At 26.8% G+C, this 26,054-nt stretch overlaps 2 protein-coding genes across 2 annotated transcripts; one reads left to right on the top strand and one right to left on the bottom strand.

Annotated features, from left to right (window-relative positions):
- Positions 1-704: 704 nt before the first annotated feature.
- Positions 705-1,996, bottom strand: LOC136086310 (TNF receptor-associated factor 5-like). The gene is made up of 4 exons (XM_065808604.1): positions 1,832-1,996; positions 1,589-1,730; positions 1,242-1,545; positions 705-1,086 (listed from the first exon to the last, which is right to left on the bottom strand). Exons 1-4 carry the CDS (start codon positions 1,994-1,996, stop codon positions 705-707), a joined length of 993 nt encoding a protein of 330 aa, XP_065664676.1.
- Positions 1,997-16,630: 14,634 nt separating this feature from the next.
- On the top strand, positions 16,631-19,150 carry LOC136086309 (ATP-dependent DNA helicase PIF1-like). Its single transcript, XM_065808603.1, has 4 exons — positions 16,631-16,870; positions 16,929-17,037; positions 17,397-18,526; positions 18,656-19,150. Exons 1-4 carry the CDS (start codon positions 16,631-16,633, stop codon positions 19,148-19,150), a joined length of 1,974 nt encoding a protein of 657 aa, XP_065664675.1.
- Positions 19,151-26,054: the final 6,904 nt, after the last annotated feature.

Genomic DNA, 26,054 nt, shown 5'->3' with positions numbered 1-26,054 from the left:
CAATATTGCCCCAGTTGCTGCCCATTTTTTTAATTAGTTGTCTAAAAAAAAAAATTACAAATTGAGTTAATACAATAAAAAAATAAATGTTTGGGAAAAAATTATAGTTTTACAAGTATAAAAACTATAATTTTTTCCTAAAAAAAGTTTTTAGATGAATTCTGGTTCTTGGGCACTTTCAATTGCTTCAGCTGGTTCTGGTACAGGATTATAAAAATAGAATAGTTCTTCTTGTTTAGCTTCTATGACTGCACTTGGATATACTGCGTTCGGTGGTGAATACACAGGTGGTAAACTTTTAACAACGCTTTCTTCATAGGTAGGTAGTCGAGGAATTTTGTTTTTATATTTAGTGACAATATCATTACGATGAATCGCTTTGCATAATACAAGTAAATATTCTAACTTGCTTTCTAATGTTTCGTAAATATGACCGTGTTCGCTTTGTATAGTGTTATCTTTAAAGTATGCTATAATGTCCAAACCATTTTTTAAAGTTTCTTTGATTCCAAAAGGTATTTTAAGCATAAATTTGATCGATTTCACGTTGGCAATGGTTAGTTCCAGACTGATTTCTCTGAATACTTCACTTGTATTCATTTTTTTATTAGTTAATCGAAAAAAAATAATGGTTAGATAAAGTACAAAAAAAACATACAAAAAACAACAATGATAGAACAAATACATTTTTTACATAAAATATATTATTGAATAGTAATCGTGATAAATAAATTATTGTTAATAATAAATTGTTTTAGTTCTTCGTGTGAAATAAAATTCTTATAACCAACAGCTACATTATATTCGGCGGTAGTTTTATCAAATGAACTATCGTCTAAAAGTTGAAGATAATTATTGTTGGTAGTAGTACGAGTAAAAAATTGATCTTTATCTCTCAAGGTTATATTGACATTTTTGGTGAAAGGCCATTTTAAAGCATCGTCCAGATCACCTCTCAATAATTGAAAGTAAATGGCTAGTTTGTTTATGTCGGTACTTCGAGTATAAACTTTTATACAATAACGGTAACCTTCTGATGTGTAAACTGGTTCTGTATAAAATGGTTCATCTGATAAAAGCCTGTGTCTTTAAAAATGTGTTGTATTACCTTTACTTCTTCAGGTTGTTGAATGGATTTTTTTAAAGCTAAGAATTCTGTGCTATTTTCTTCTACGATATGATAAAGTTTTGTTATTTCTTGTTTGACTTGTTCTGTATCTTAATGATTTGCTAAAACCAACATGTTGTCATAAAAGAGAGTTTTTAATTCTGCCATTTCATTGTTCATTTCTGCTAGGGTTCGATGAAGTTTGTCATTTTCTTCTTTTAGATTTTTAATTTCTTTTTCTTGAAGACTCTTCATTTTATTCATGATTTGATTAATAGAAAGATTTAAATAATTTAAATTTTTCTTTTCGTCTTGAATAATTTGGTTCAAATAACGATTTTGTTGTTCTTTATAATATCGAAAGCAGATGACAGAGTGTTCATAATAATCTTGATCATCGATTTTGGTATTACAAAAAAAACATATTTTTTGTATATCTAAAAATTTATAATCACATTCATGGTTTAACAAATCTTGTACCTTTTTTTTTACATGTAAAACATTTGTGGGAGTATTGTTCTGTAGAACAATCTGTTTGATGATGTAAAAGTTCTTCTGCACTAAATTCTTTGTCACAAAAACAGCAAGGATATATGATGTCTGCCATTTTTTTTATTAGTTGCTGAAAAAAAAACATTTATTTATATAAAAACTATAAAAAAAATATACATGTCTTTTTTAACATAAAAGAATTAATAAATAAATAAAATTACTCAATAAAACATATAAAAGAATAAAAATATAAATGAGGTTTGTTTCAATATCTTCAATATCTGGTTCTATAAATATGTTGTTGAATGTTATATTTTCTATTAGCATGTTTTCTTTTTCTTCAAAAACGTCTCCAAATCCAGGAAGCATATCTTCAAAATCATCATTATTATTCATTTTTTTAATTAGTTGTCTAAAAAAAAAAAAGATATATTTACAAATAAAAAAAATTACACAATAAGTTTTTTTGGTTGCAGATTATAACGATCAATCTTATTTTATCGCAACTGTTCGTCTCCTGGTGTGATATGATCACAGTGAAAAAAAGGGTTCGATTACGAAGAAAGTGACTATATTAGGCGTATTTTTCCAAATTTATAACATCTTTATTTTATCGCAACTGTTCGTCTTATGGTGTGATATGATCACAAAGGTGAAAAAAATTATAAAAGTTCGGGTAAATTGTCCATTTTATTAATAACTTCCAAAATATATTGTTCCCAATCCATTTCATTAAAGATCTCATGAATTTCTTTTTCTATTTCTTGCATTTCTTTTTCCATTTCTTCTTCTAACATTTGTAGTTTTAGTTCTTCAATATAATCTGTTTCTTCTTCTTCCATTTCTTGTACTAATTGTTCTAAATATTTTTCATAACCTTCCTCTGTTAACTCTTCCATTTCCATTAGTTATTCCAAATCTTGTTCTTCTTCTTTTGAAAATAACAAGTCGTGGTAGCATATAGTGACCTCATTATTATTTTCTCCATAACTAAAAGAAAAAAATAAAAATGTATAAAAATATAAAAAATGTATAAAAAAGAAAAAAAAGCGAATAGGCTTACCATTCACAGTTTTTGACATATTGATTTTTGATATATTGTTTCATTATTTTAATATATTAGGTTGCTAAAAAATAAAAAAAATTACAAAAATTATTGAATTTTAAAATTTTTTACAATTTCAATAGTCGTTATTAAATAACTTAAAAGTGTATTACTAAAAAAATAAAAAAGATTACAAAAAATTATTGCCTTATAAAATTTTTTACAATTTCCATAGTCGCTTTTATATGACCTAAAAGTGTAGTATTAATTTCATATGTTATAACATCAATAGACCAATCCCATAAAGCTTGATATAAAGCACATGCTGCTTCGAGTTCGGTACCTTTTCTTTGATAAATTAAGTTTAAAAGTCTCATCATTCTTTCATTAATGTTAGGGTAATCATATTGTATGCATTCAATTTCTCGTTTTTCATAACCAAGATAACATGCTAAAATTTCCCATCGTGACTGTAAATGTGCTGCTGTTTTTAGTTTTAATTGTGTATAATTCATTATTTTTTGCTAAAAAATATAAAAAATTTAATATAAATAATTCAATATAAATAATTTATATTGTTGTATTTTATATAAAAGTTCTTTATCATTGTCGTTTTTTTCCCAGTATGATAAAATTACATATATATGATTTATTGCTCTTTTTTTGTCTTTATATTGAAATACAAAAAGAATTAAAATTTTTTTTATTTTGTCAAAGTTTTTAATGTAATCTTGATTGATTTTCTTAATATCGTTTCTTTTAAAGCCTAGATTGATTGCCAATGGTTTCCATTGTTGATTTAATTCTTTTGAGATTATATTAATGATTTGTTTGATCATTTTTTTCTATTGTATTAAAAAAAAATTATCATAAAATTTTTAAAAAAATATAAACAAAATTAATATAATCGCAAAAAAAAGACTACCAAAAAATTTATTTTCTCTAAAAAAAATATACAAAAAAAATGATACAATATTTACAAACTTATTTTATTCCAACTGTTCGTCTTATGGTTCGATATGATCCTACATTTATAAATCTCTAAAAAAAATTATATACAAAAAAAAATGATACAATATTTACAAAGTTATTTTATTCCAACTGTTCGTGTATATTTATAAATTTTCCGGATCTGGACTTTCTAAAAAAAAAAGACAGAGAGAATATTAAAAAATTATTTATATTTTTTTATAAATAAAAAAAAAAGGAACAAGTTTAACTTACGAGGAGAGTAGTCCCAGTGCGAGGGATCGACTTCTCTATCGCGTGTAATTATGTGTCTTAAGGTTGTACATGTGTGAAGGGGATTTTTTTTCCATTTTGAATTATAAAATGGTTTTTAAAAAACCCATCGTGAAACACTTCATATCGAGTTTTATTAAAGATTATGTATTTCATTATTTACTAAAAAATAGGAGTAGTTTTTTATATAAAAATACCATGTTGTTTTTTTGTATATAGTTATAAATATAAAAATAATATTTTTTTAAAAAAATGCCTAAAATAAGATATACTCCTAGATCATTAAACACTGTCAATATGGCACGTACAAAAACAACAGTTCCTAGAACAAAAAAAGCAGTTCAAACACAAACAAGTACAAAACAAAGTTCAACATCGACACAGACTGAAAATCAGTATTTACCGAGCACTTGTAAAAGAATATTATCGTGTTTACGAAGAACATATAATCGTTATAAAGATAATAAAACAAATCGTAAACTTGGAAGAGTTGGTAAAAGAATAAAACGCTGGGTTCATACTGCCGAATCCTATGTCGATATTAAACATCAATTAAAAGAAGCAAACATACGACGAAAAAATAGACAAAAATAATATATTTATATAAAAAAAATTATAATTTTAAATGAAATGCTTTATTAATGTTGTATTTTAATTTCCTGAGTCTTCTCATTTTTTTATTATTATTGATTGTTTTCTAAATAAAAAATAAAAAAAGGTTTTAAAAAAAATTTATTTTATTGAAAAAAAAATTTTTTTTAAATAACTTCCTTTTTTTTTCAAAATATTGTTTTCTTGAGTTGGTGTTGGTTCGTTGAGTTGAGTTGGTGTTATTTCCTATAAATCTTGTAAATCTTCTAAAAATTCTAACGCTGGTTCGTTTTCTGTGTTTGTCTCTGTGTTTGTTTGTACGTACGATTTGTCTGTCCGATTGTTAATTAAGAAATGAATTTCATCATGTACATCATCGAAAATATTTACATCACTAAATCCTAATTCATTATCTTCGATCACTATTATTTCTGGATCATCGTCAGGATCATCGTCGCTATTTATTTCCACCTCGTTTTCTTTAAAATTAATTTTTTTCGCAACAACTTCATCATCCATAAAGTATTTCGTTTTTTTAACTGAGCGTTTGGTAAATGTTTTTGCGATTTTTGATTTTGTTAACAAAAAAGACGCTTTTTATGTATAAAGTTTAATCTCTACAGATTAACGCAAAATAAAAGCTAAAGTGATGCAACTTTATGCAATGAAAAGAAAATGCTGTGTCATGCTAGCTAAATTTAGAAACTTTTAATATTGCTTTTATAAACAAGATTAAAAAGATTAAAATATGGAGTAAACAACTTTTTAAAAACTCTGCGAAGAAAAAAACTCTGCGTAAAGTGTTAAAATAACATGTTAAGTAAATTCTAAACTTTATGAACCAACACGTCGACGTAGCATGTGCATTCGCTCGCCGCACTATGTTTTAAACGCCATGTCATTAGACCGTTGTGGGTTCGACTCTCGTTGAAGGTAGTAGAAAGTTTAGAAAGTTGAATGTAAACACGGTGGGTAGAAATACTCGTCGAGTAATGTCTAGAAAGTTATATGTAAACACGGTGGGTAGAAATACTCGTCAAGTAATGTCTAGGAAGTTATATGTAAACACGGTGGGTAGAAATACTCGTCGAGTAATGTCAAGAAAGTTATATGTAAACACGGTGGGTAGAAATACTCGTCGAGTAATGTCTAGGAAGTTATATGTAAACACGGTGGGTAGAAATACTCGCCGAGTAATGTGTGAGTGTGTGAGAACGAGTGAGCGCACGAGTGTGTGAGTAAGCAGGCTAAGGACTAAGGCAGGATTAAGTAAGTTAAGTAAGGACTAAGTAAGTAAGTAAGAAAAAAATACGGTCGTATAAAATATAAAGACTGTAAGAAAAAAACATAAGTAAGTAGGCCTACTAAGTTAAAGTAAAGACAGATTAAGTAAGGTTGTGTCAGGGTGAAACTATGTTTTTTTATCTTGTAAAAAAAAAAGATATAAAAAAAATACAAGTCAAAAAAAAGTTAAAGTCAAAAAACTTAAAGACAAAAAAAAAAAAGTCAAAAATGGCTGCAGATGATATTGATTTTTCTCGTATGATTGTAAGACGAAATATATTTTCAACACCTTCATATAAAAGCAATTTGAGACCTAAATATACATCTAAATTACCCAAATATTCAGTATTTGGAAAATGGCCATTTCATAAATATCATAATTGTTTTTCATAAATATCATAATGCAAAGGAATTTGTTTTGTTTTCGTAGACAATAGATCACATTCCAGATTTTCCTGTTTTTTCATATAAAAATGCAACTGCATGTCTTTTTCAAACAGTTGTTTAGCATGGTTATCAAGGTATGGAAAGAGTTCGTGTTTAATAAACTGAAAAAATGAATAAAGATTTTCTGAACTAGTGAAGAGGCATGAAGCGTTGTTACTTCATAAAAATAATGGTTTAACAGTCTGCACAACGAAGGTAAATATATTTGATCTGTATATAATACATTTTCGCTGCGAAAGACTAGAGCTACAAAATAGGCGGCAAATGCTCCACATAAACTACTATCATTCCATTGAAAAGGAAATTTATTGTATGAAAAAAATACATTTTGATTGCCAGTGATTTCGCTATATTTTAAAATAAATTTGGTAAACCAATAAAATTCACGATTTTCTGCTGTCCATTCTGTAGGAAAATTATTGGATTATCGTATATAAGAATTAATTTCAATTTCGTTGTAGTTAATGTTAATCGTGTTGATTTGTATATTGCTATTGACTTCTTCTACTGCTTCAAACAAATATTTATTAAATCTTAAATGTTTTGGAATTTGTTGCAATACACTTTCTTCACCTAAACTATCAAAACAAAATAAATGACCCTTGTCTATTTTCATCAACACTCTCCAATGTTGACCTGCTTCTTTTGTAGTTTCATTGTTGTAAATGATAAAGGAGCCATTTTTTTTCATTTGTTGAATAATATGAATATGTGTTTTTGTTTGACTTAGTTCGTCAAAAGCATATATTCCTATAAAATAATTTTTAAATTCTGAATTTTTAAAAAAACGAGACAAAGAATCATCAGTAGCCATTTTTTTTTATTCTTCTTTTTCTAAATTAAAAAAACTCGCAATAAATAGTGTTACAACAGCGTGTAATATATTAACAAATAAAGTTTTTTATCACCGGTTTCTTCCTTTATAATTCCTTCAATGTTTCTTTTAACAGACTTCTTTTTTAAAGCGCCATCTAGTTTTTCTATCAAAGAAGAAACGGTAGGTATTACTTTTGAAGTAAACGTGTCCACAAAACCGTCAGTTTGATCGCCTTCTGTTAGAATCATTGGTGGTTTGATTTTTCTTTCTAGCAGCGAAAGAGTGAGCTTGGTTTTATAGAGTTCTATTACATAATGTTCACCATATGCTTCTTTCAAATCATCAAAGTAGTTGAGATGAATAGGACAAAGTTGAGGATTTTTGAGTAAATTATTAAATTCTGTTTTTAAAACATTTTTCAATACTGTAAGAATTTAATGTTATCCTTTTAGATTTGAGTACATTTTGTAGAAATTCAAATTAATTTTTATCTGTAAAATGTTCTTCTTCTACGTAATCAGATGAAGGTGAAGAATTTCCAGACTTGTGTTCGTAATGTTTATATCTTTTAGATACTTCATCTAGCGCGCACACTGCGCAATCGTTGTGAATTTTTTTAATGATGCTATCAACGCGATTCATTTTTTAATTAAAAAATGTGAAAAAAATATTTTTAAAAAATTTGATTTTTTATACTTTTTTATTCATTTTATTAAAAGAATACGCTTCTTTTTTTAATAAAAAAGCATTTATTTTTCTAGTTGTGGTTGTTAGATTTGGAATTTATTACCAACACTGATCATCATCAATGGGGAAAAAATTGTAACAGAGAATTATGTTTGCGATCCATCAGTGATAAAAATTTTTTTCACACTTAAGTTATTCCGTGTGTTAATTTTAACAAATTAGATGAAAAATACAGAAAAGCATTTTTTTATTGTCGAAATAATATACACGGTTTAGAATATTATTCTAGCTTTAAATATACAAGCGAAATTATATTTTGTGCATCTGTGATCAATTATTTAAAAGAAAAATTTTCGAAATACGAACGAAACTTTGTATTTTATAAAGGTGGTTGTATGGAAAAAGATGTCTTAAACGCGATAAATGAAGTTAAAATAGTCTCGTTCGATATAAATCAGTTGTTCTTTCCAAAACTTTCTCTCTTGCCTCATTATGTCAACAACGAAGATGAATGCTTGGAACATTTTTCAAATGATAAAGATAAAACAAATTGTTTACATCACTGTCCTAGATATGAAACATTGATGTTTTCATTGTATTTGGAAGATTTTGTCAACGGATTTACAAAAAATGGTGACGTTCAACAATACACAGAGTTTTACGATCATAAATTCTTTAGTTTTATTAAATTTATAAAAGATAACATTAAATGTATTTACATATTAAAAAAAGACACTTGTGAATGCTTTGACAATATATTTCGTATTAATAAACTTGTATATCAACTTTTTGAAATGGAAAAAAAAAATTTAAAAAAAATTGTCTTGTTTATAATCCTTCTTCCGCAGTCACATAATATTTGGTGTAATGAATGTTTGTATGAATAGGTTGTTTCGATACTATTTTGTCGTTTTCATAATTATAAACTTCGTCCTCTTTTCTGTATAAAATCTTTGAAATGTTAAAATTTCTTTTAAAGAAAAAAAACCATTGAGCAGTGGGAAACATTTCTATCAAACTTTTTTCGTGAAAATTGCAACGTTCAAAGGCTTTGTAAATGTACACTTTATCTCCTTCTTGATGTACTTTTTTTTGTATAAAATATTCCTAAATAGGAACTGGTGTGTATAGGGTGTAATAACCATTATGAAAAACTTTATCGTCAAACGAAAAGCAAGGCGGTTGGTTCATGCAAGCTGGATAAACGTAATTTAATAGTTTACAATTTTCTTCAAGTTATCATACTCCCATTTGTTAGATAGATAAGGAAACAAAAAATAATACTTTAAAGTTGGTTTAATTTTGCTTTTCCACGAAGTTTGCTTTTCCATGTTTTTTTATTTGTAATAAAGTTGTATACTTTAACAAAGTCTTCTAGTTGTTTTTTTAATTCTTCGTGTTGTTTTTCTACTGTTGATTTGGTTACATTTAAAAAATCATCGTTTATCATGCGACATACTTCTAGCATGCTCGTTTTCCATGATGATGATTGTTCTGCAAAATTCATATAACGACGTGAAAGTTTTTCAAACAAATGAAGTCTATTTTCATAGTCTTTAGCTATAAAGATATAATATAGATCTTTGTATTTTTCTTCTTCCAAGTTCAATTCCAAGTTAAAATTTTTTAAATACGTAAAGATAATGTCTTGCCATTCTTCATACGTGTTATTTAAATGGTGAAATTCAAACAACATAGGATGTAATTCATTATCTGGATAAAAAAGTTGAACAGCTTTGATGAGACTTTCGTCGAGTTGTTTGCTAGTCATTTTCTCTTTCACAAAGGAACTAGCATTTATTTTTTTTTCACCCTTTATATAGGGAAATAGAGATTAGAAAAAACAAGTTTTTTAATATTAAAACAGGTTTTTTAATTCAAAAATTACAAAAATTTTCTTAAAAAAAAAAATTATTATTCGTTTTCTTCTGGTACTTCTGGTACTTCTGGTTCGACTTTAGTTTTTTTTGTTTCGATTTCAGCAAGCTCGACACAAACTCTTTTCAAATTTTGATTCAAATTTCGTGAAACACCATTTTTAATTAACGAATTGTGAAAAGACGGTTCTATAGCCATCTGTCTTGCGTATTCTGTAGCATGAATTTCGTCTTCTTCTTTTGCTAATCGTATATCAAAATTGTTAAACTCAACGGTTTTTATTATGCGAGTTTTAGGGTAAGCCACTGTCATATAGGCTTTGTTTTGAGCTTCTTGCATACTCGCCATTAAAGTTTGCAACACTTTTTGGTCATTTTGATATGACCACATTATTAGTTACTTCACCTTTGGGCAATTTAAATGTGTTGTCGTCTTTTGTTAATTTCAGCTCTGATCTAAACAAATAATTTGTTTTGTTGAGATCGCACTTTTCTCTATATCTCCATGGTAATAAGATTTCACACCCTTCATTTTTGGTTTTTAAATCAATTCTTTTTTGAAGTAATTAAATTGTGCCAACGGTTTAAGAGGGACAGTAGAATATTGTTTTTATTTCACATTTTTTTCTTCTTTAAATTCAATTAGCCACAAAGTAGAAGCTGCTAGATCTGCAAATTTAACATAGGTATTATCATTGCAATAAACAGTTTCAAACTCTGCCATTTTTTGTTGTTCGTTGTGTTGTGAATGAACTTTTAAATGAAAATGAACTCTTTTTATACTGTTTGAGTTGAAAAGAGAGATAAAAAAAAACAAGTACTAAACAAGTTTTTAAAAAAATGTTAATCCTTAATCAAGAGTCTAAAGTTCAATGTGGTGCGATGTACTTTAAACTTTGTACTTTATACTTTTAATTCTGTTTTAATGAAAGAGAAAATGTTGTTATGACTACTATTTTATATAAAAAGAGTGAAAAAAAAACTTGTTCAAATCATCTTCTGGACAAGACAGCGAGATAGATAAAATGGAAAATAAAGAGTTTAAATCACTCGAAATTACAGATATTCATGAATGGTCTTTTCATGAAACAAAAGAGAGTGCTTGTTTTGATTTGAGAAGCTCAAAGGATGTTATACTTCAACCACTTCAACGTGTTTTAATAAGTACTGGAGTGTATATCAATGAAATGGATTCAAATTTAGCAGGACAGATATATTCAAAATCAGGTATAGCTTATAATATACAAATATGGTGTGGTAGTGTTGAATGCTCCAGGAATAATAGACGCCTATTATAAAGAGGAAATTTAAGTCTTATTGATGAATCATTCTGAAGAAAATTATGTGATTAAACGTGGAGATGCTATTGCTCAAATGGGGTTTGTGAAAATGTTTAAAGCTGAAAAAAATGTAATGGAATTTGATGGGTGTTGTTGTCGTGGAGTAAAAATGACAATGATTAAAGACGTAGAAAGAAAGGGTGGTTTTGGTTCCACTGGAAAATAAAATTTTTTTGTAAAATATTTTTTGTTATATTTTGTAAATTTTTTTTTATTTTTTTAGATTAGTAAAAATTATGGCTTCATTTATTTTTACCGACAATCCGAATTTTTTATTCAATGGATTATGTGTTGACAAAATAAAAAATTTAGATTTTCGTCTATCCATGTTGGAAGAAATGCATCATAATAATGGTTATGGCAGCAAAATATGGATTTTTGAAAATTTTAAAGAGCAGTTAAAAGATGAAAGCAAGGCTTATTATAGTGTTCCTTTTTATTATAAAAATTATCAATTTTTAATGAAATTGACTACCCATACGAAATGCGATAAACATGAAGAAGAAGAAATTGGTTTATATATAATGATGCGATCTACACCTTATGATGCAGTATTAAAATGGCCTTTACCAATTGTATTATTACTTTTAAAATATGTGGTCCTCACGGTAAACAAATAAAAAAAAGTTTTTCGACTGAAAATAATGTGTCTTTTTAACGTCCAGTCAAAGATCAAGAAAATGTTGGATATGGATATTGTAATTTTATAAAAACAGCAGACATTAACGATTATTTAATTGAAAAGAATTTGTATATCAAATGTAAAATTAAGTCATTTTTTAAATGTTTTTTGTAAATTTTTTTTAGAAAAACTAATAAAAAAATGGATTGGCCTACAATCTTTGCTTGGGATACTATTTTACAACATGATGAAGAACAATATGGACGTTTATCAAACATAATGGGTTTTGTTGGCAACCGTCATATGGATTCATTTACTCATGTAATGAAAGATATTAATGATATGAAAAGTTCTTTCATGCAGTCAATTCAAGTCATGTCTTTAAATAAACTAGATTGCTATTTGGATATTTTTTCTAAAATTAAACTTGATTGTGGTGATGGAGAAAAATTACTCATGGAAAATATAGAAGATATTGTGATTGAGGATATGAACGAAATGGAAAAGAATAGTTGTATTTATAATTATATATCGAGTTTAAAAACCATTGCAGAAATTTTTTCAGAATTTTTAACTTTTAGTTACAAATATATTGAATGTAATCACGATTTAAATTATGAATTTAAACATTTATCTGTATAATTTTTTTATTTTTTTAGATAACTAATTAAAAAAATGAGAGAAGATAAAGAATAAGTTCTTTGGAGCGCTTGGGATGACATTAAAAAATTAGATTCCGAACAACATACTCGTTTACAAATTATAGTTGCGTTTGTAGAAGACTGTCAAACTATTTTATTTAGTGAAGCACTTGATAATATGATTTGAATGAAAATGAAATTTTATCGAACATTTGGAACTATTCGTCTAACTATTTCATTAAGTTCATATTTGGTTGTTTTTGACAATATTTATCAATATTGTCAAATTACAAAAAACATGATATCATCGTTTGATATAATAGATGAGGATCATAGTGTAGAAAAATATTTAACAGATGTAAAATTTATCGAAAACACTTTTTCATAATTAATAACTTTTATTAATAATTATAATGAATGTAATCAAAATTTAGTATATCATTTAATCATTTAACTGTATAATTTTTTTTAGATTAACTAATAAGAAAAACATGGATAATGAAAAATGGTCTGATGATCGCATCGAGTGGATTACCAAATATTACAAACTACATCATTCTGAACATAAATTGTGGAAGTTTTTGGAAGAATTATCACCTATTTTTTACTTTCATTTTGTTATCGTTATAGAATTTTTAACCAATGATGATCATCAAGATGGAATAGTGGGGGAACTTGAAAAAATAACAGAAATTATAAATAAAAATAACGAGCAAATCAAAAATTATCTCAATATACGTCATTTTTTAATAGAGTTGATCAATTTCATGATTGTCATTTGCAATGCTGCAATTGAAGAAGACGAATTTATTGTAACAAAAGAAAAGGAAGAATTTGCAAGAAGAGATGAAGCTATGTTCTCTTATATGAAATTAAACGTATACATGAAAAATTTTCATTATATTTCAAAGCACGAAGAAATTGTTTTATGATTACTCTTGTAAATATTTTTATCGAGTAACCTATTTTTTTTAAATTTTTTTTTGTACTTTAAAAACTTTTTTTTTTTTAGGTAAACTAATAAAAATATGGATTTCTTTCGAGATTATAAATGTGGAAAATACATCTCTCATAAATACAGAAAGTTGGATAAACTTAATGCAGATATTGCTGGTGAATAAAAATAGTAAAATGTTTTGTTAAATATGGTGAAGATTTTAAAGATTTTTCTAAAAATTTTCACGACAACATGTTAAATGAAGCACTAGATGAATTGAACAAATTAATACGAAAAGATGCTGAAAAAGATGGTTTTATAAACAGATTAAGAACTTTGCAACTGTATATGCAAGCCATGTACATATTATTTACGACAAATCAAAAAAATATTGAATGGCATAAAACAGAAGAAGAAGAAGATAAAAAAAAACAAAAAGAAAGAGATGTGGCTATGTTTGAGTATATTGAAAAAAATGTCCCTGAATTTCGCAAAGACATAATGAATCATTTTTCTTTTGTCAACAAGACTGAAAAAACAATACATATTTGAGAAGAATTACAACGTTCATTTTTAAAAACAATGGAATATTTGAGTACCTTTTTTGATTAATTTTTTTTTCTTTAGATTACATAATAAAAAAAAAGGTAAAATTAATACTACAAACAACAAATAGTTCAGCTGCACCAACATTATGTCAATACTTTGAATTGTGTCCACATTGCCGAAAGACTAAATTTGTTTACACGTTAAATGTCCAAAGAAAATTTTTCATAAATAAAATAATTTTTAGTTATTTTTTATTGTAATTTTTTTATAATTTTTATTGTATTTTTTTAGATTACATAATAAAAAATGGAAAATGAAACAGATACAAAAGAAGAACTTTTTGAAGAAGAATTTTCAGAAGAACTTTCAAAAAATTACAAAGAAGTTTCAGCTCTTGATTATTTAGAACTTTGTGAATGTGAAAAAAACTCATGTTTAGAATGTAAAAAGCGTTTTAAAGATATAACGGAAGTGTTATCAGAACTTAAAACATTAATGAATAATGTTCAAAAACTACTTGATGCCAAATCTTAAATTTTTTATTGTATTTTATTATATTTTTTTATTGTATTTTTTTAGATTACATAATAAAAAATGTCAAACTTTAAATTTCATGTTGAACATCTCATCACTCAACTTTTATTATCAACAGCTGTTATTCATGATCAAACTCAAACGATAAGGAGGTTATTGGATCAAACAGAATCTTGTTCAAAAGAAACTTGTACTGGCTTTAGTCCTTGTGGTTCTTGCAAAACAATATATGATTTTGTGAAACATTATATTCGTGAAGAAAATATTAAAAAAACTGTGCTCAAAATGTTTGAAAATTATACTTAATTATAAATCTTTTGTAATTATTTTTTGTAATTATTTTTTTGTAATTTTTAGGTTACATAATAAAAAAATGGTTGTGGTTTGTGAATTTGAAATTGTTAAAAATAAAGATGGAAGCTTTGGTCTTATTGAAGATATTGATCCTGACAACAACGTTTTTCGTTACAGCAATGTTCTTCCAGATTTTACAAGACTCACTAATTTGAATGCTAAAGATTTTTTTAAGAATGAAAGTGGTTGTTTTGAAGATTATCATCTTAAAGAATTGTTTTAAGAAGAAATGACTCAAGAAGAATTTGATGAATTTGTAAAACAAGTGCGAAAAATTAAACCTAAAAAAATAATCAAATATTCAGAAGAAAAAATTTTTAAAAAGGAAAAAGAACTTTTATTAGAAAGTTTTGGTCGTTTGTTATTTCAAGGTTGGTGGTTAAGTGAAAAGGATTTCGAAATGTGTGAAAAAGTATCAAAAAAAATTGGGATTACAATAACATTACTCAAAGTGATTTGTAAAAAACGTGATTTTGTTTATGATGCTTTATGTAAAATAGCTCAATGTGAATGTTTACCTCAATCTGTATTTTGTAATTTAAACGCTTGTCACATTTATGTTGAATTAAGAAACATTTTTGGTTATTATGATTTTGGTAGAATTTTTTAAAAAAATGTATTTTTTTTTAGATTACATAATTAAAAAAATGGAAAATAATATAATGTTGGCTTCGAAAAAATTAGGATTGGCTGAAGTATTCTTGAAAAAGAAATTTTCATATTATGAAGACTTGAAAAAGACATTTTTATATTACGAAGATGGAATTAACTATTTGGCTTTGTGTCCTTGCGAACCGAATGATATGTGTACAAAATGTCGAGAGATCAGATCGGAAATTTTATGTTCGGAAACAAAATATAAAGATTCTTTATATTGTTTTGTTTAAACTTTGTATACATTTTTATGTATTTTTTAGATTACATAATTAAAAAATGGAAAATAATATAATGTTAGCTTCACGAAAGTGGGATTAGCAGAAGTGTTATTAAAAAAGACTTTTTCATACCATAAAGATGGAATTAACAATTTAGCTTCGTGTCCTTGCGAACGGAATGATATGTGTACAAAGTGTCAAAAGATCAGTTTGAAAATTTTACGTTCGGAAAATTACGAATCTGAAAGAAAATATAAACAAACTTTATATTATATGGGTGAATAATTATATTTTTATATTGAATTTTTTATATTGAACTTTGTATACATTTTTTGTATTTTTTATTTTGAATTTATGATATTGAATTTTCTTTAAATTTATATTGAATTTGTTATATTGAATTTTGTTTATATTGAATTATTGTTTAAACTTTGTATACATTTTTTTGTATTTTTTATATTGAATTTTGTTTAAAATTTGTATATATATTTTTTGTATTTTTTTTAGATTACATAATAAAAATGGCAGATTACAATTTATATATGGAAACAATCGATCCTGATCTTGATGACGATATTAATTTGGACGAATTAATAGATTATGTTGTAGAATTTGATGAAACTGGAGAAATAAAAAAATTGTGTTTTCTATGGAATCTTGTACAAAATGTAGAGGTGAACCGTGTGTTAGTTGTGGAGAAAAATATGAACAACTCAAAAATTTATAATTGTCAATGATCTGGTGAAGAAATATCAAATAATAAAAAAATAAACTGTAAATTTTTGTATTTTTAAAAATGTATTTTTTTTTTTTAGATTTCATAATAAAAAATGGAAAATAATTTAATGTTGCCTTCAAAAATAATGCAATCAACAGAAATAACGAAGAAAAGACTTGATTGTTTAGCTTTTTGCAATGAAAACGATATGTGTGCAAAATGTAAAGAAATAGCATTGGAAATTTTGTCTACAGAAAAAATTGACAATGATAGAATATATAAACATTTTTTATATATGAATGAATAATCTTATTATATTAAATTTTTATATTGTATTTTTTGTATTTTTCTTAAAGCAACAAAAAACTAAAGGCTTTTTTTTAAATATAAACATGTAAATTTATTTTTATAATTTTGTTTAAAATTTTGTATACATTTTTTTGTATTTTTTTTAGATTACATAATAAAAAATGCAACTAACAGAAAATGATTTGGATTTTTTGATGGAAAAAATATACCAATTCAATCAAGCTCACCCAGCTACTTTGGAAGATATTCGAATGCATGCGATTACTTCAAAACAAATTTTATTTCGTGATTGTCGATGGGATTGCTATTCCAAGTGGAATAAATTTTTCAATGAAGAAATTAAAAGAATACCTCATATATTGATTTTGATGCTCTTTCAATATATTAAAATACATTATCATGTTTATTCAAATTTAAATTTTGAATATTTTTATGATTTTTTTAAATTAAAATGTAAAGAAGATGTTTTATCATGTAAAAGAAGAATGTGAAGAAATTGAAAATTGTAAACATTATTTAAACGAATGTGAAGAGTGTGATGAATATAGATATTCTGATGGAGAGAGTTGTTTGTTTATATATTGTGAAAAATGTTATAATTCTGAATATTGATTTTTTTTAGATGAATAAATTAAGAGAAAAACATAATAAAAAAATGTTGGAGTTGTTAATTAAACAAAACCTATTGCCTGCAAACGAAATGATACTTGCGAATATTTTGTTAGATGAACCAGTTGATTTATTTTGTAAAGTGGAACGAGTTGTTGAACAGAACATTATTTATATGATGTTTTTTATAAAATACGCTAAAATATATTTGTATTCAAAATAAATTTTTTAAATACGAACAAAAATTTTAAATTTATTTTTTTTATATGTCCTTTTTTATATGTACTTTTATTCTAAATAAAAAACGTTTTTTTTCAGTAAATAATAAAAAAATGTTATCTTTGCAACAACAAAAAGCAATTCAATGGCTTGATGAAGGAAAGAATTTTTTTATTACTGGTGGCGCTGGATGTGGTAAAAGTTATATTGTCAACCAAATTGCTCAAAGTGAACAAATTTATAAAACAATACATATTACTGCGAGTACAGGAAAAGCAGCTTATTTAATCAATGGTGTCACAATACATGCTTTTGCTGGTATAGAAACTGTTGTTAAAAGTGTTGATTATTATAAACGTCATATGCATCCAGACATTAAAAAAACATGGTTGGAAACTGATGTTTTAACTATTGATGAAATTTCATTGATTAACGCTTCAACATTTGATTTATTACATTCAATAGCTTGTGAAATTAGACAATGTTACGATGAATTATTTGGTGGTGTTCAAGTGATTGCTTGTGGTGATTTTTTTCAGTTGCCACCTGTTACAGGGCAATTTGTTTTTAAATCACAAATATGGCAACACTACATGACAGAAGTGTTGGTTTTAACTCAATGCTTTAAACAAAAAGACGATGAACAATTTTTTGGAGCTTTAAATGAAATACGTTATAGTCAAGTTTTAGACAAAACTATTAATTATTTTATGACGCGTTGTTTTGAAAAAGATGAAAATTTAAACTCTAAATATACAAGATTATTTTTTAGAAACATCGAAGTGGATGTTTATAACAATCAAAAAATGGAGACCATCAAACAAGAAGGGTATTGGTTTTATGCTAAAGATGTTCTTAAAAATCGAAATATTCCATGCACGTTTCAAATTCCAGCGGCTGTTTATCTTAAAATAGGTGCTATTGTGGTGCTTGTAAGAAATATTAATGTGGAAGAAGGTTTGTGCAATGGTACTATTGGCACCGTTATTTTATTAGAAAATAATGCAGTTTGGGTGATGATGAATAAAAAAGAAGTCAAAATTGAATGTGTCAAAGAAGAAATTTTAAATTGCTCTCATGCTGTCATAGGCTCAAGATTTGGTTTGCCTTTAAAATTAGCATTTTCTTTTACTGTTCATAAAGCTCAAGGAAACACCATGAATAAAGCCGTTGTTCAATTTAATTCTAAGGCTTTTATTAATAGTCTTTATTATGTTTCTTTATCACAAGTTTGTAATATTAACGATATATTTATAATTATTAATAATAAATTTGATTTACGAACACTATTTAAAAGTATTACTGTTGATTCTGATGTTTTGGAATTTTATAAAAAATACAAGTAAATTTTTTTTTAGATTATTAAAAAAAAAATGAAATTTGAATATCAAACTGAGGAAACTCGTTTTAGTAATAACATTATATACACGGAACTTTGTTTTTACATTAAAGATGATTATAAAGATGAAGATATTGTAGAAGAATCACAACTTTATTCTGAAACTCAAAGTCCTGATGAAATTGTTTATCATGTTGAACAAAAAACAATGGAAGGATTTGAAACACAAATGAAAAACAGTAATCTTTTTGGTGACTTGTTTCAAAATTTCTTATTGGGTTATAATATTGTTACTTTGTGTTGCAAGTCTATTGAAAATGGTTATTGTAAAATAATGAAACGTTGTTACAATTCACCTGTTTATTTTATTAAACCTTTAGAAGGACCAACAAATTTACGTTTTATTCAAGATGCCAATGTGCTAGCTGTTTTTAATGTTTTAGAAAACGATAGCGGATGGAAGATAATACGAATATGTAATATTAAAATTAAAACTTTATCCAATTTAACATAAAGATCCATGATGAAATTACGAAATTTTAACTTGTCTGGTTTAAAAGAAAAATGCTCATGACAGATGAACAAATTAAAAAAAAGAAAAAACACAACAAAAGCTATTATGAAAAAAATAAAAAATATACTAAATCAACGAAGGAAAAGTAACCAAAAGAAACGCGATAAAACATATTACGAAAAAAAACAACAAAAGAGGAAAGAAATAGACGAATGGTTTGGTGAATGGTATAGACCTCATTCTATAACACAATGGGAAAAAACAATAAAAAGTATATCTTATACTATTCTGTCTTATCAACAAAAAAAGAAAATGTTTTTAGATTATAGTATTTTGTTTGAACCAGGGTTATGTTTTTATTCTGCGTTTCTCGTCTCTTTGTTAATTCGTCAATGGAATGTGAGCACCATCGAAGAATGGAATATAAAAGTGTTGTAAAAAAATGCTACTGATTTATATTTAGAAGAAAATATTTTACAACTTCTTTTTGAAGATCAAGAAGAGCAAAATATTCTAGCATGGAAAGACGTTTTACAACAATTAAAAGAAAAATCTAAAAATATGTCATTTCAAACTTTGATTGATTTGTGTCATTGTTTTGCTTACGAAAATACTTTTGATCGTATTAATATTAAAATTTTTGCCGTTAACAAAAAAAAACACCAAAATTCGATTGTTGCATTCTAAATTAAAATCACAATATAAAAGTTCTCTTGCAGAATTATTAAAAGTAGTTTACGAAAGCGCAAACATTAGCAAAGACGATCAAGATTCTCAAAGAGTTTTTATTAATGATGAAGAAAGAAATAAAGCCAATCAACGGAAAAAAACAATCAACACGATAAAAATTTGTATTTTTCAAAAAAACAATTCTTTTCACGCTATAAGCATGTTGAATGAAAAATTTTCTACAAAGTATTTTTGTTCTAACAACTCACGTGTTTTGTTTCAATGTTCATATTGTGGACAAAAATTTACTACAGAGAAACACAAATGCGAAGGTTATTATAAACCGGACAAATTTACATACGGTGATTGCATTACTCACTATCGACCACAAAATTCGTTCATGTGTACAAGTAGAAACTTATTTCCTTTTTTAATGACGTTTGATTGTGAAACGAGTATTACAAAGTCTGAAGAAAATGCTACTTCCAAAGTCAAACCTTTATCTGAGTTGAATTATTATTGTCATTCCATTGTGATTCAATGCATATATGAAAAATTAGCGAGAGAATGTTTTGGTTTGGATGAACAAGGTCAAATCATTAATCAATGGATTTTTTATTATGAAAATACGGTTGAAAGTTTAGAAAGAAATCCTTTAACCTGTCTACCAGACTATTTTCAACCAGGAGTTTCTTTACTTCACAAGACACACAGACGTATCTTGTGGGAAAAGTTAAATTGTGAAAATAATGAAAAATTAAAAATGGAGTTCAGAGTTTACGATATCATTGCTTTAGCAGATACTTTGGTTCGATTTACTTATGAAAAATGTTTACCGCGTTTTGAAAATTTAAATATATCAAGTGAAGAAAGAGATTTAATATGGCAAGAAGAAAATCCTTTATGTTCTATTTGTAGAACTCCCGTAGATAAAATACGTCAATCTGATGTTTATAAAATAAATTTTCTTAAATGACTCCTCAAGAAATTGAAAGATTAAATCATAATGAATTTCGCATTTATAACGACAAACGAATTCAAGTTGTGAACATGGTGTTTCAAAGAGTAGAACGTTTAGAATTGTTCATGTTATCTTGTCACGCTCAAAATTATTTAATCGACAACGATGCTGAAAAAATAAAACAAGATTTATTTCGAGTCTCCACTTTGTATTACATTTGTTGTAGATGGTGGGAAAAGTTTTAATACCTACCTGTCACTAACGGTTTATTGAGTGATTATGTGAGAATCACCACTGGCGAACTTGTAGATTATATGAAACAATTATCTTTGCTTATCATGACCGAACACCAATTTGAAAACTATTTTAATCAAGACGATATAGAGTTGTTAGAAGATCCCTACTTTTTAATCAAAATCTTTCGCAAATGTATTAATGAAAGTGGTGATCAATATACAGATAACTTTCATTTTTTGTTTCTAATGAGAAAATTGAAGCAACCCGTCTACGAATTATGGTATCACCCCATGTTGGTTGCTTTTAATAATCAATTTGAAACGAAATTTAGTTTATCTGATTTTATTCAAGATGAAAAAAATCGAGAAAAAGTTTTAAATAAATGCAATTTTTTTCTTAACGCTTTTAAAGATTATCTTGTTATTGATCACGATCATTTTTCAGGACAAGTGTATGGATTAGCTCACGATTATTGCAACAAAAATTTAGGTAGATATAGTCTGCATTTGTCTTGTCCTATTTTTGCTCACAATGCTTCTTTTGATAATCGCATTATGATTGTTGAAGGTTTAAAAAAAATGTTGGATATTCCGTTATACGGTCATTTGGCAGAATCTGAAACTACACCTTTTAACGCTTTTATAAAATATAGCAACATGGAAGATGTTTTTGTTATATCTAAAAATGTGAGCAAAGTCAATATTATCTGCATCGGTTAAATTTTAAAGTTGTAGATAGTTTGAAAATTTTAAACTGTTCTTTAGAACAAGCCAGTAGTATGTTGTTACGAAAAGCTCAAAATCAAATTGTCAACACCATGTTGCATTATTTACGACCTTTTCATCCCGAAGTAAATGATTTAACCGACAATCCAGAGTTTAAAAACTGTTTTATTAAAAAAACATTATTTCCTTACTCGCAAATAACAGACGAACTCTTTAACATTGAATATAAAACATTTCCACCTATTGAATTAGTTGCTCAAAACGATTTAATGAAGTCTAAAAACTTACAAGAAGAAATTAAAAAATTGAAAGAAGCTTATGAAGGTGTTCAAAAATTGTGGAACTTTTTAAATTTAAAAACTTTAAAATCCTTATTGCATATCTATACTGAGCTCGATACGGTCGTATTAGGTTCTGTTATGATTGACTTTGACGAAAGAACATTTGAATTTACAAAGTTTCATATTCTAAATCATGTTAGCATTTTTAGTTATACCAGCAAATTAAATTCTACCATCAGTTTAATTCCAATCCAATAACCTGCGACCAACGAACATCAAAAAATGATTGAAAAGAGTATTCGAGGCGTTATGTCCAACAACGGTACGCAAAAATTTGCCATTGATACAGATTACTTTGAACCTAAAATAAAAGAACATAAATTAAACAGCGAATTGAGAGGGTGTTTAATTTTTATGGACGAAAATGGACAATACGGAGGAGCTCAATTAAAACCTTTACCTTTTCACATGAAATATTCTTTTGATTTGGAATGTATCACTTTAGACGATGTGATTCGAAAATATCATCGCGTTAATTTAAATGGTTTCTCGACTAGTGCTTTAGTGCATTGTCAAATTACTATGAAACCAGAGTATCAAGATCAAGTAGGAGGTTTTTCACCCATGGTAGAAAAAGAAATTATATCCTTTCAAGATTATTCTCCCACTGAAATTGTATCCAAACGTTATCTCAAAAACAATGGAACCTACGGTATAGAAAAAGACAAAACTATTAAGTTGGTTATGAAATTAAGTTCGCATGAGACTTGTAAATTTTTAGACACTTTAATATGGTTGACTACGTGCTGTGGATGCGTTGTTGAAAAAATTTACAAGGTGCTTCCTCTATGGCGTTATCCTTTAGCTCAAAAAATGGTAAAACGAAATATGAAAAAAGAAAAGAAGCTATTAAAAAGGGTGACAAGGTAGTGGATGTTTCTTGCAAATTGCAAATTAACGGTCATTACGGAACCTTGAGTCAACAAATTGCACAAAAACAAAATACTACTTTTATTAACCACGAAGAAAAAGCATTTCAAAATAGTATTGAAAATTTTCAAAACATTCGTCGTGTTTTAATTCAAGAAGGTCAAACCGATGAAAATATTAAAATGTTATTCCCTTTTTAATTTCAAAATTTATTATATAACGGATCCTTATTTATCGGTGTTGAACCTGAAAGATATAAATTGGACGTTTTTGAAAAAAAAGTATGTTTAGATGAATACGAGATGAGTGATTTTAGTTATGATGATTATTTTAAAGAAACTTTGTTTGGTTTGATGAGTGATGTTAAAACTAAAAGTATTTTATTTCACGATCAAGACAATCATCATGAAATGAAAGACGCCTTTGAACTTTTAAAATCAAAAGATCATAAAAATGCTCTCATTTTAACAACCAGCGAAAAATGCAAACTCGTTAACACCTCTTTACGTATTGTAGCTTCACAAATTTTATCTTATGCCAAACTTAATGTAGGACGTTTGAGTTGGGAATTGGGACAAGTATTAAGAAATCATGGAGCTGAAAAACATTTGGTAGTAACAGATACTGATTCTGGTTGTTTTTTCATTACGCAAAAGAAACTCAAAATGCTTTCTACAACGTTTCGCGAAAAGGTAGAAGAATGGATTTATTTTTCAAATTTTGGCAATCGTTTGATGGATTATTCCAATTATAAAATGACTCATCCTTTTTATTCCACTCTATACGCCAAAGAAACGGATCATTTTCAAAACGAAATACCTCCTCCTTATTACATTGCGCAAGCTTTTGCTATGGGACCTAAATGTTATAGTGTTCATAGCGTCAAGGAAGACGAAGAAAAAAACTATTATAAAAAAAGAGCTAAAGGAGTACCCAATTCTAAACTTTTGTTTTCAAATTATGTCAACGGATTCGATACCTTTGCTGCCAAAAGATTGTGTAAACAAGTTCCTTTTTCGGTGATAAAAGAAAATCAACCTATCGAACAAAATAGAATGAGTGTCAATTACAAACAAGTGAAAATACAAACGCACACTATTGATTTTTTAAAAAGATTTACACAAAAAAATTATGTTTTTGATGACGGAGTCATGACCGAAATTCGAGGTCATTATCTTTTGCAACCGATACGACAGGCCAATTTAAAAGTGTAACCCGATATAGAAAACTTTTGCAGCGATGAACACATTCAAAATTTACTTGAAATTGAAAAAAATATTATAAAACAATCAGAACGTTTTCAAACAATGGCCATGTTTAATCGAAAAGTTTTGATCCCTTTATTATACGCGCTTAAAAAGAATATAAGTTAAAAAATTTTTTTTTTTATGAATATAAGAAAACGGAGTTTTATTTTTTAGAACAAAATTAACAGCGCAACAACTTGAAAACAAATTAAAAGAAATCGGTTTTAAAATTTTTTATTTAGTAGAAAATACAGAAAACGAAATTCATTATTTTAAAAATAAAAAAAAAGATTCTTATACTTCGCGTTTGATTCTTATTACTCTAAACGGACGAGATTTAATCCCTGAAGAATTTTTAAGTTGTTGTATCGATTGTTTGATTGATTATTTATATTTTACGTGTCACGTGGGATGTTATGAAGAAGATTGTGTTCATTGTGAAGAATACAATAGAATTCATTATAATTGCACTTGTCTTTTAGAAAATAAAAAAGATGGATAATATATTATTAACAAAAGTGGCAAGACGATTAAATCGAGATTGGAAAACGTGTGGAAGATATTTGAAAGTGAGTGAACAGGAACTGGATCTTATTGATGCAGATTACAGATATATTGAAGAAAAAGCTTTTGAAATGTTAAAAATATGGAATCGTAATGGAACTAAAGAACAATTACTATACGCAATGAACAACATACCAAGAATGGATATTAAAAAAATTATTTTGGACCGTATTTTGTAAAATTGTTTTTGATAAAAAAAGGATATAAATTAAAAAAAATGTTGTTGTTTTTTTTATTCGTAGTTGACAAAAATGGAAGAAAAAGAAGAAAAACCTCTTGAACAAAAAATAGAGAGTGTAGAGCAACCTATAGAAAAACCTTTAGAAAAAAAGGATGGTAGATCTATTACCGAAATATTAAACGAAAAAAGTTTTCATGATTTCTATTTAAAAGGAACATCAAAAGAAACTAAACTCAAAGACGAAGAAACCCATTCGCAAGTGAAATTTAATATTTTTAAACCTACTCAAGATGTCTATCCTGAAAATACAATTATTATAGGTCCTACAAACAGCGGAAAATCAACTATGGCTAGAGATTTATTACATTGTGGAAAATTTCCTGATGTCGAAATGTTATTTGTGATACAAATGAGAGAACCTAGCAATTGTCAACACAAAACATGGAAAAATATTATCGACTCTTCAAAAAATAATTTAGAAGCGTATCAAACTATAACAGTTACCAGTCCAGAAAATTTAGATTCAGTAATACAGAGAGCCATTGGTTTTTCCAAAGAAAAATACGGTATTCAAAATAGCGATCACCGTTTATTAAAAACAATACTTTTATTTGATGATATTAGCGCTTTTTGTTTAAAAAGTCAACAATACACGAGCGCGTGTTCTAGCGGTTCTCATCACGGAGTAGGTACCATTACCGTTTTTCATTCCGTACCTTTTAAAGCCAGTCAATGTTGGAACAATTTAGTGTCTCATTACAAATGTATCATTTCTTTTGATAACAACAGCGAAATTGAAAAAATATTTAAAAACAATTTTCCTTCAACCGGCAAAATGCATCATCACGTTATCAGCGATTTGTTAAATAAAGAAACTTCTAATCAACACGGACCTTTGGCTTTGTTTAAAAGAAACTCTTCCGTTGCACGCTTAAGAACTCAGATTACGAGTAAAGAACAAAAAGTATTTATTCCAGTAGACGCTCAAGGTAAATTGGACTTTGATTATAAAGACATGAGCGTGAACAAAAAAATTGTTAGTTTTCAATCTTTTCCCTACGTAAAAGCGCCTAATCTAAAAAATCATTATTATCTCAAATCGCATCACA

This window comes from Hydra vulgaris, chromosome 10 (genome assembly GCF_038396675.1).
Source record: "Hydra vulgaris chromosome 10, alternate assembly HydraT2T_AEP".
Classification (NCBI taxonomy): domain Eukaryota; kingdom Metazoa; phylum Cnidaria; class Hydrozoa; order Anthoathecata; family Hydridae; genus Hydra; species Hydra vulgaris.
The sequence above is the reverse complement of the archived record's forward strand: the minus strand, read 5'-3'. Positions and strand labels throughout refer to the sequence as shown.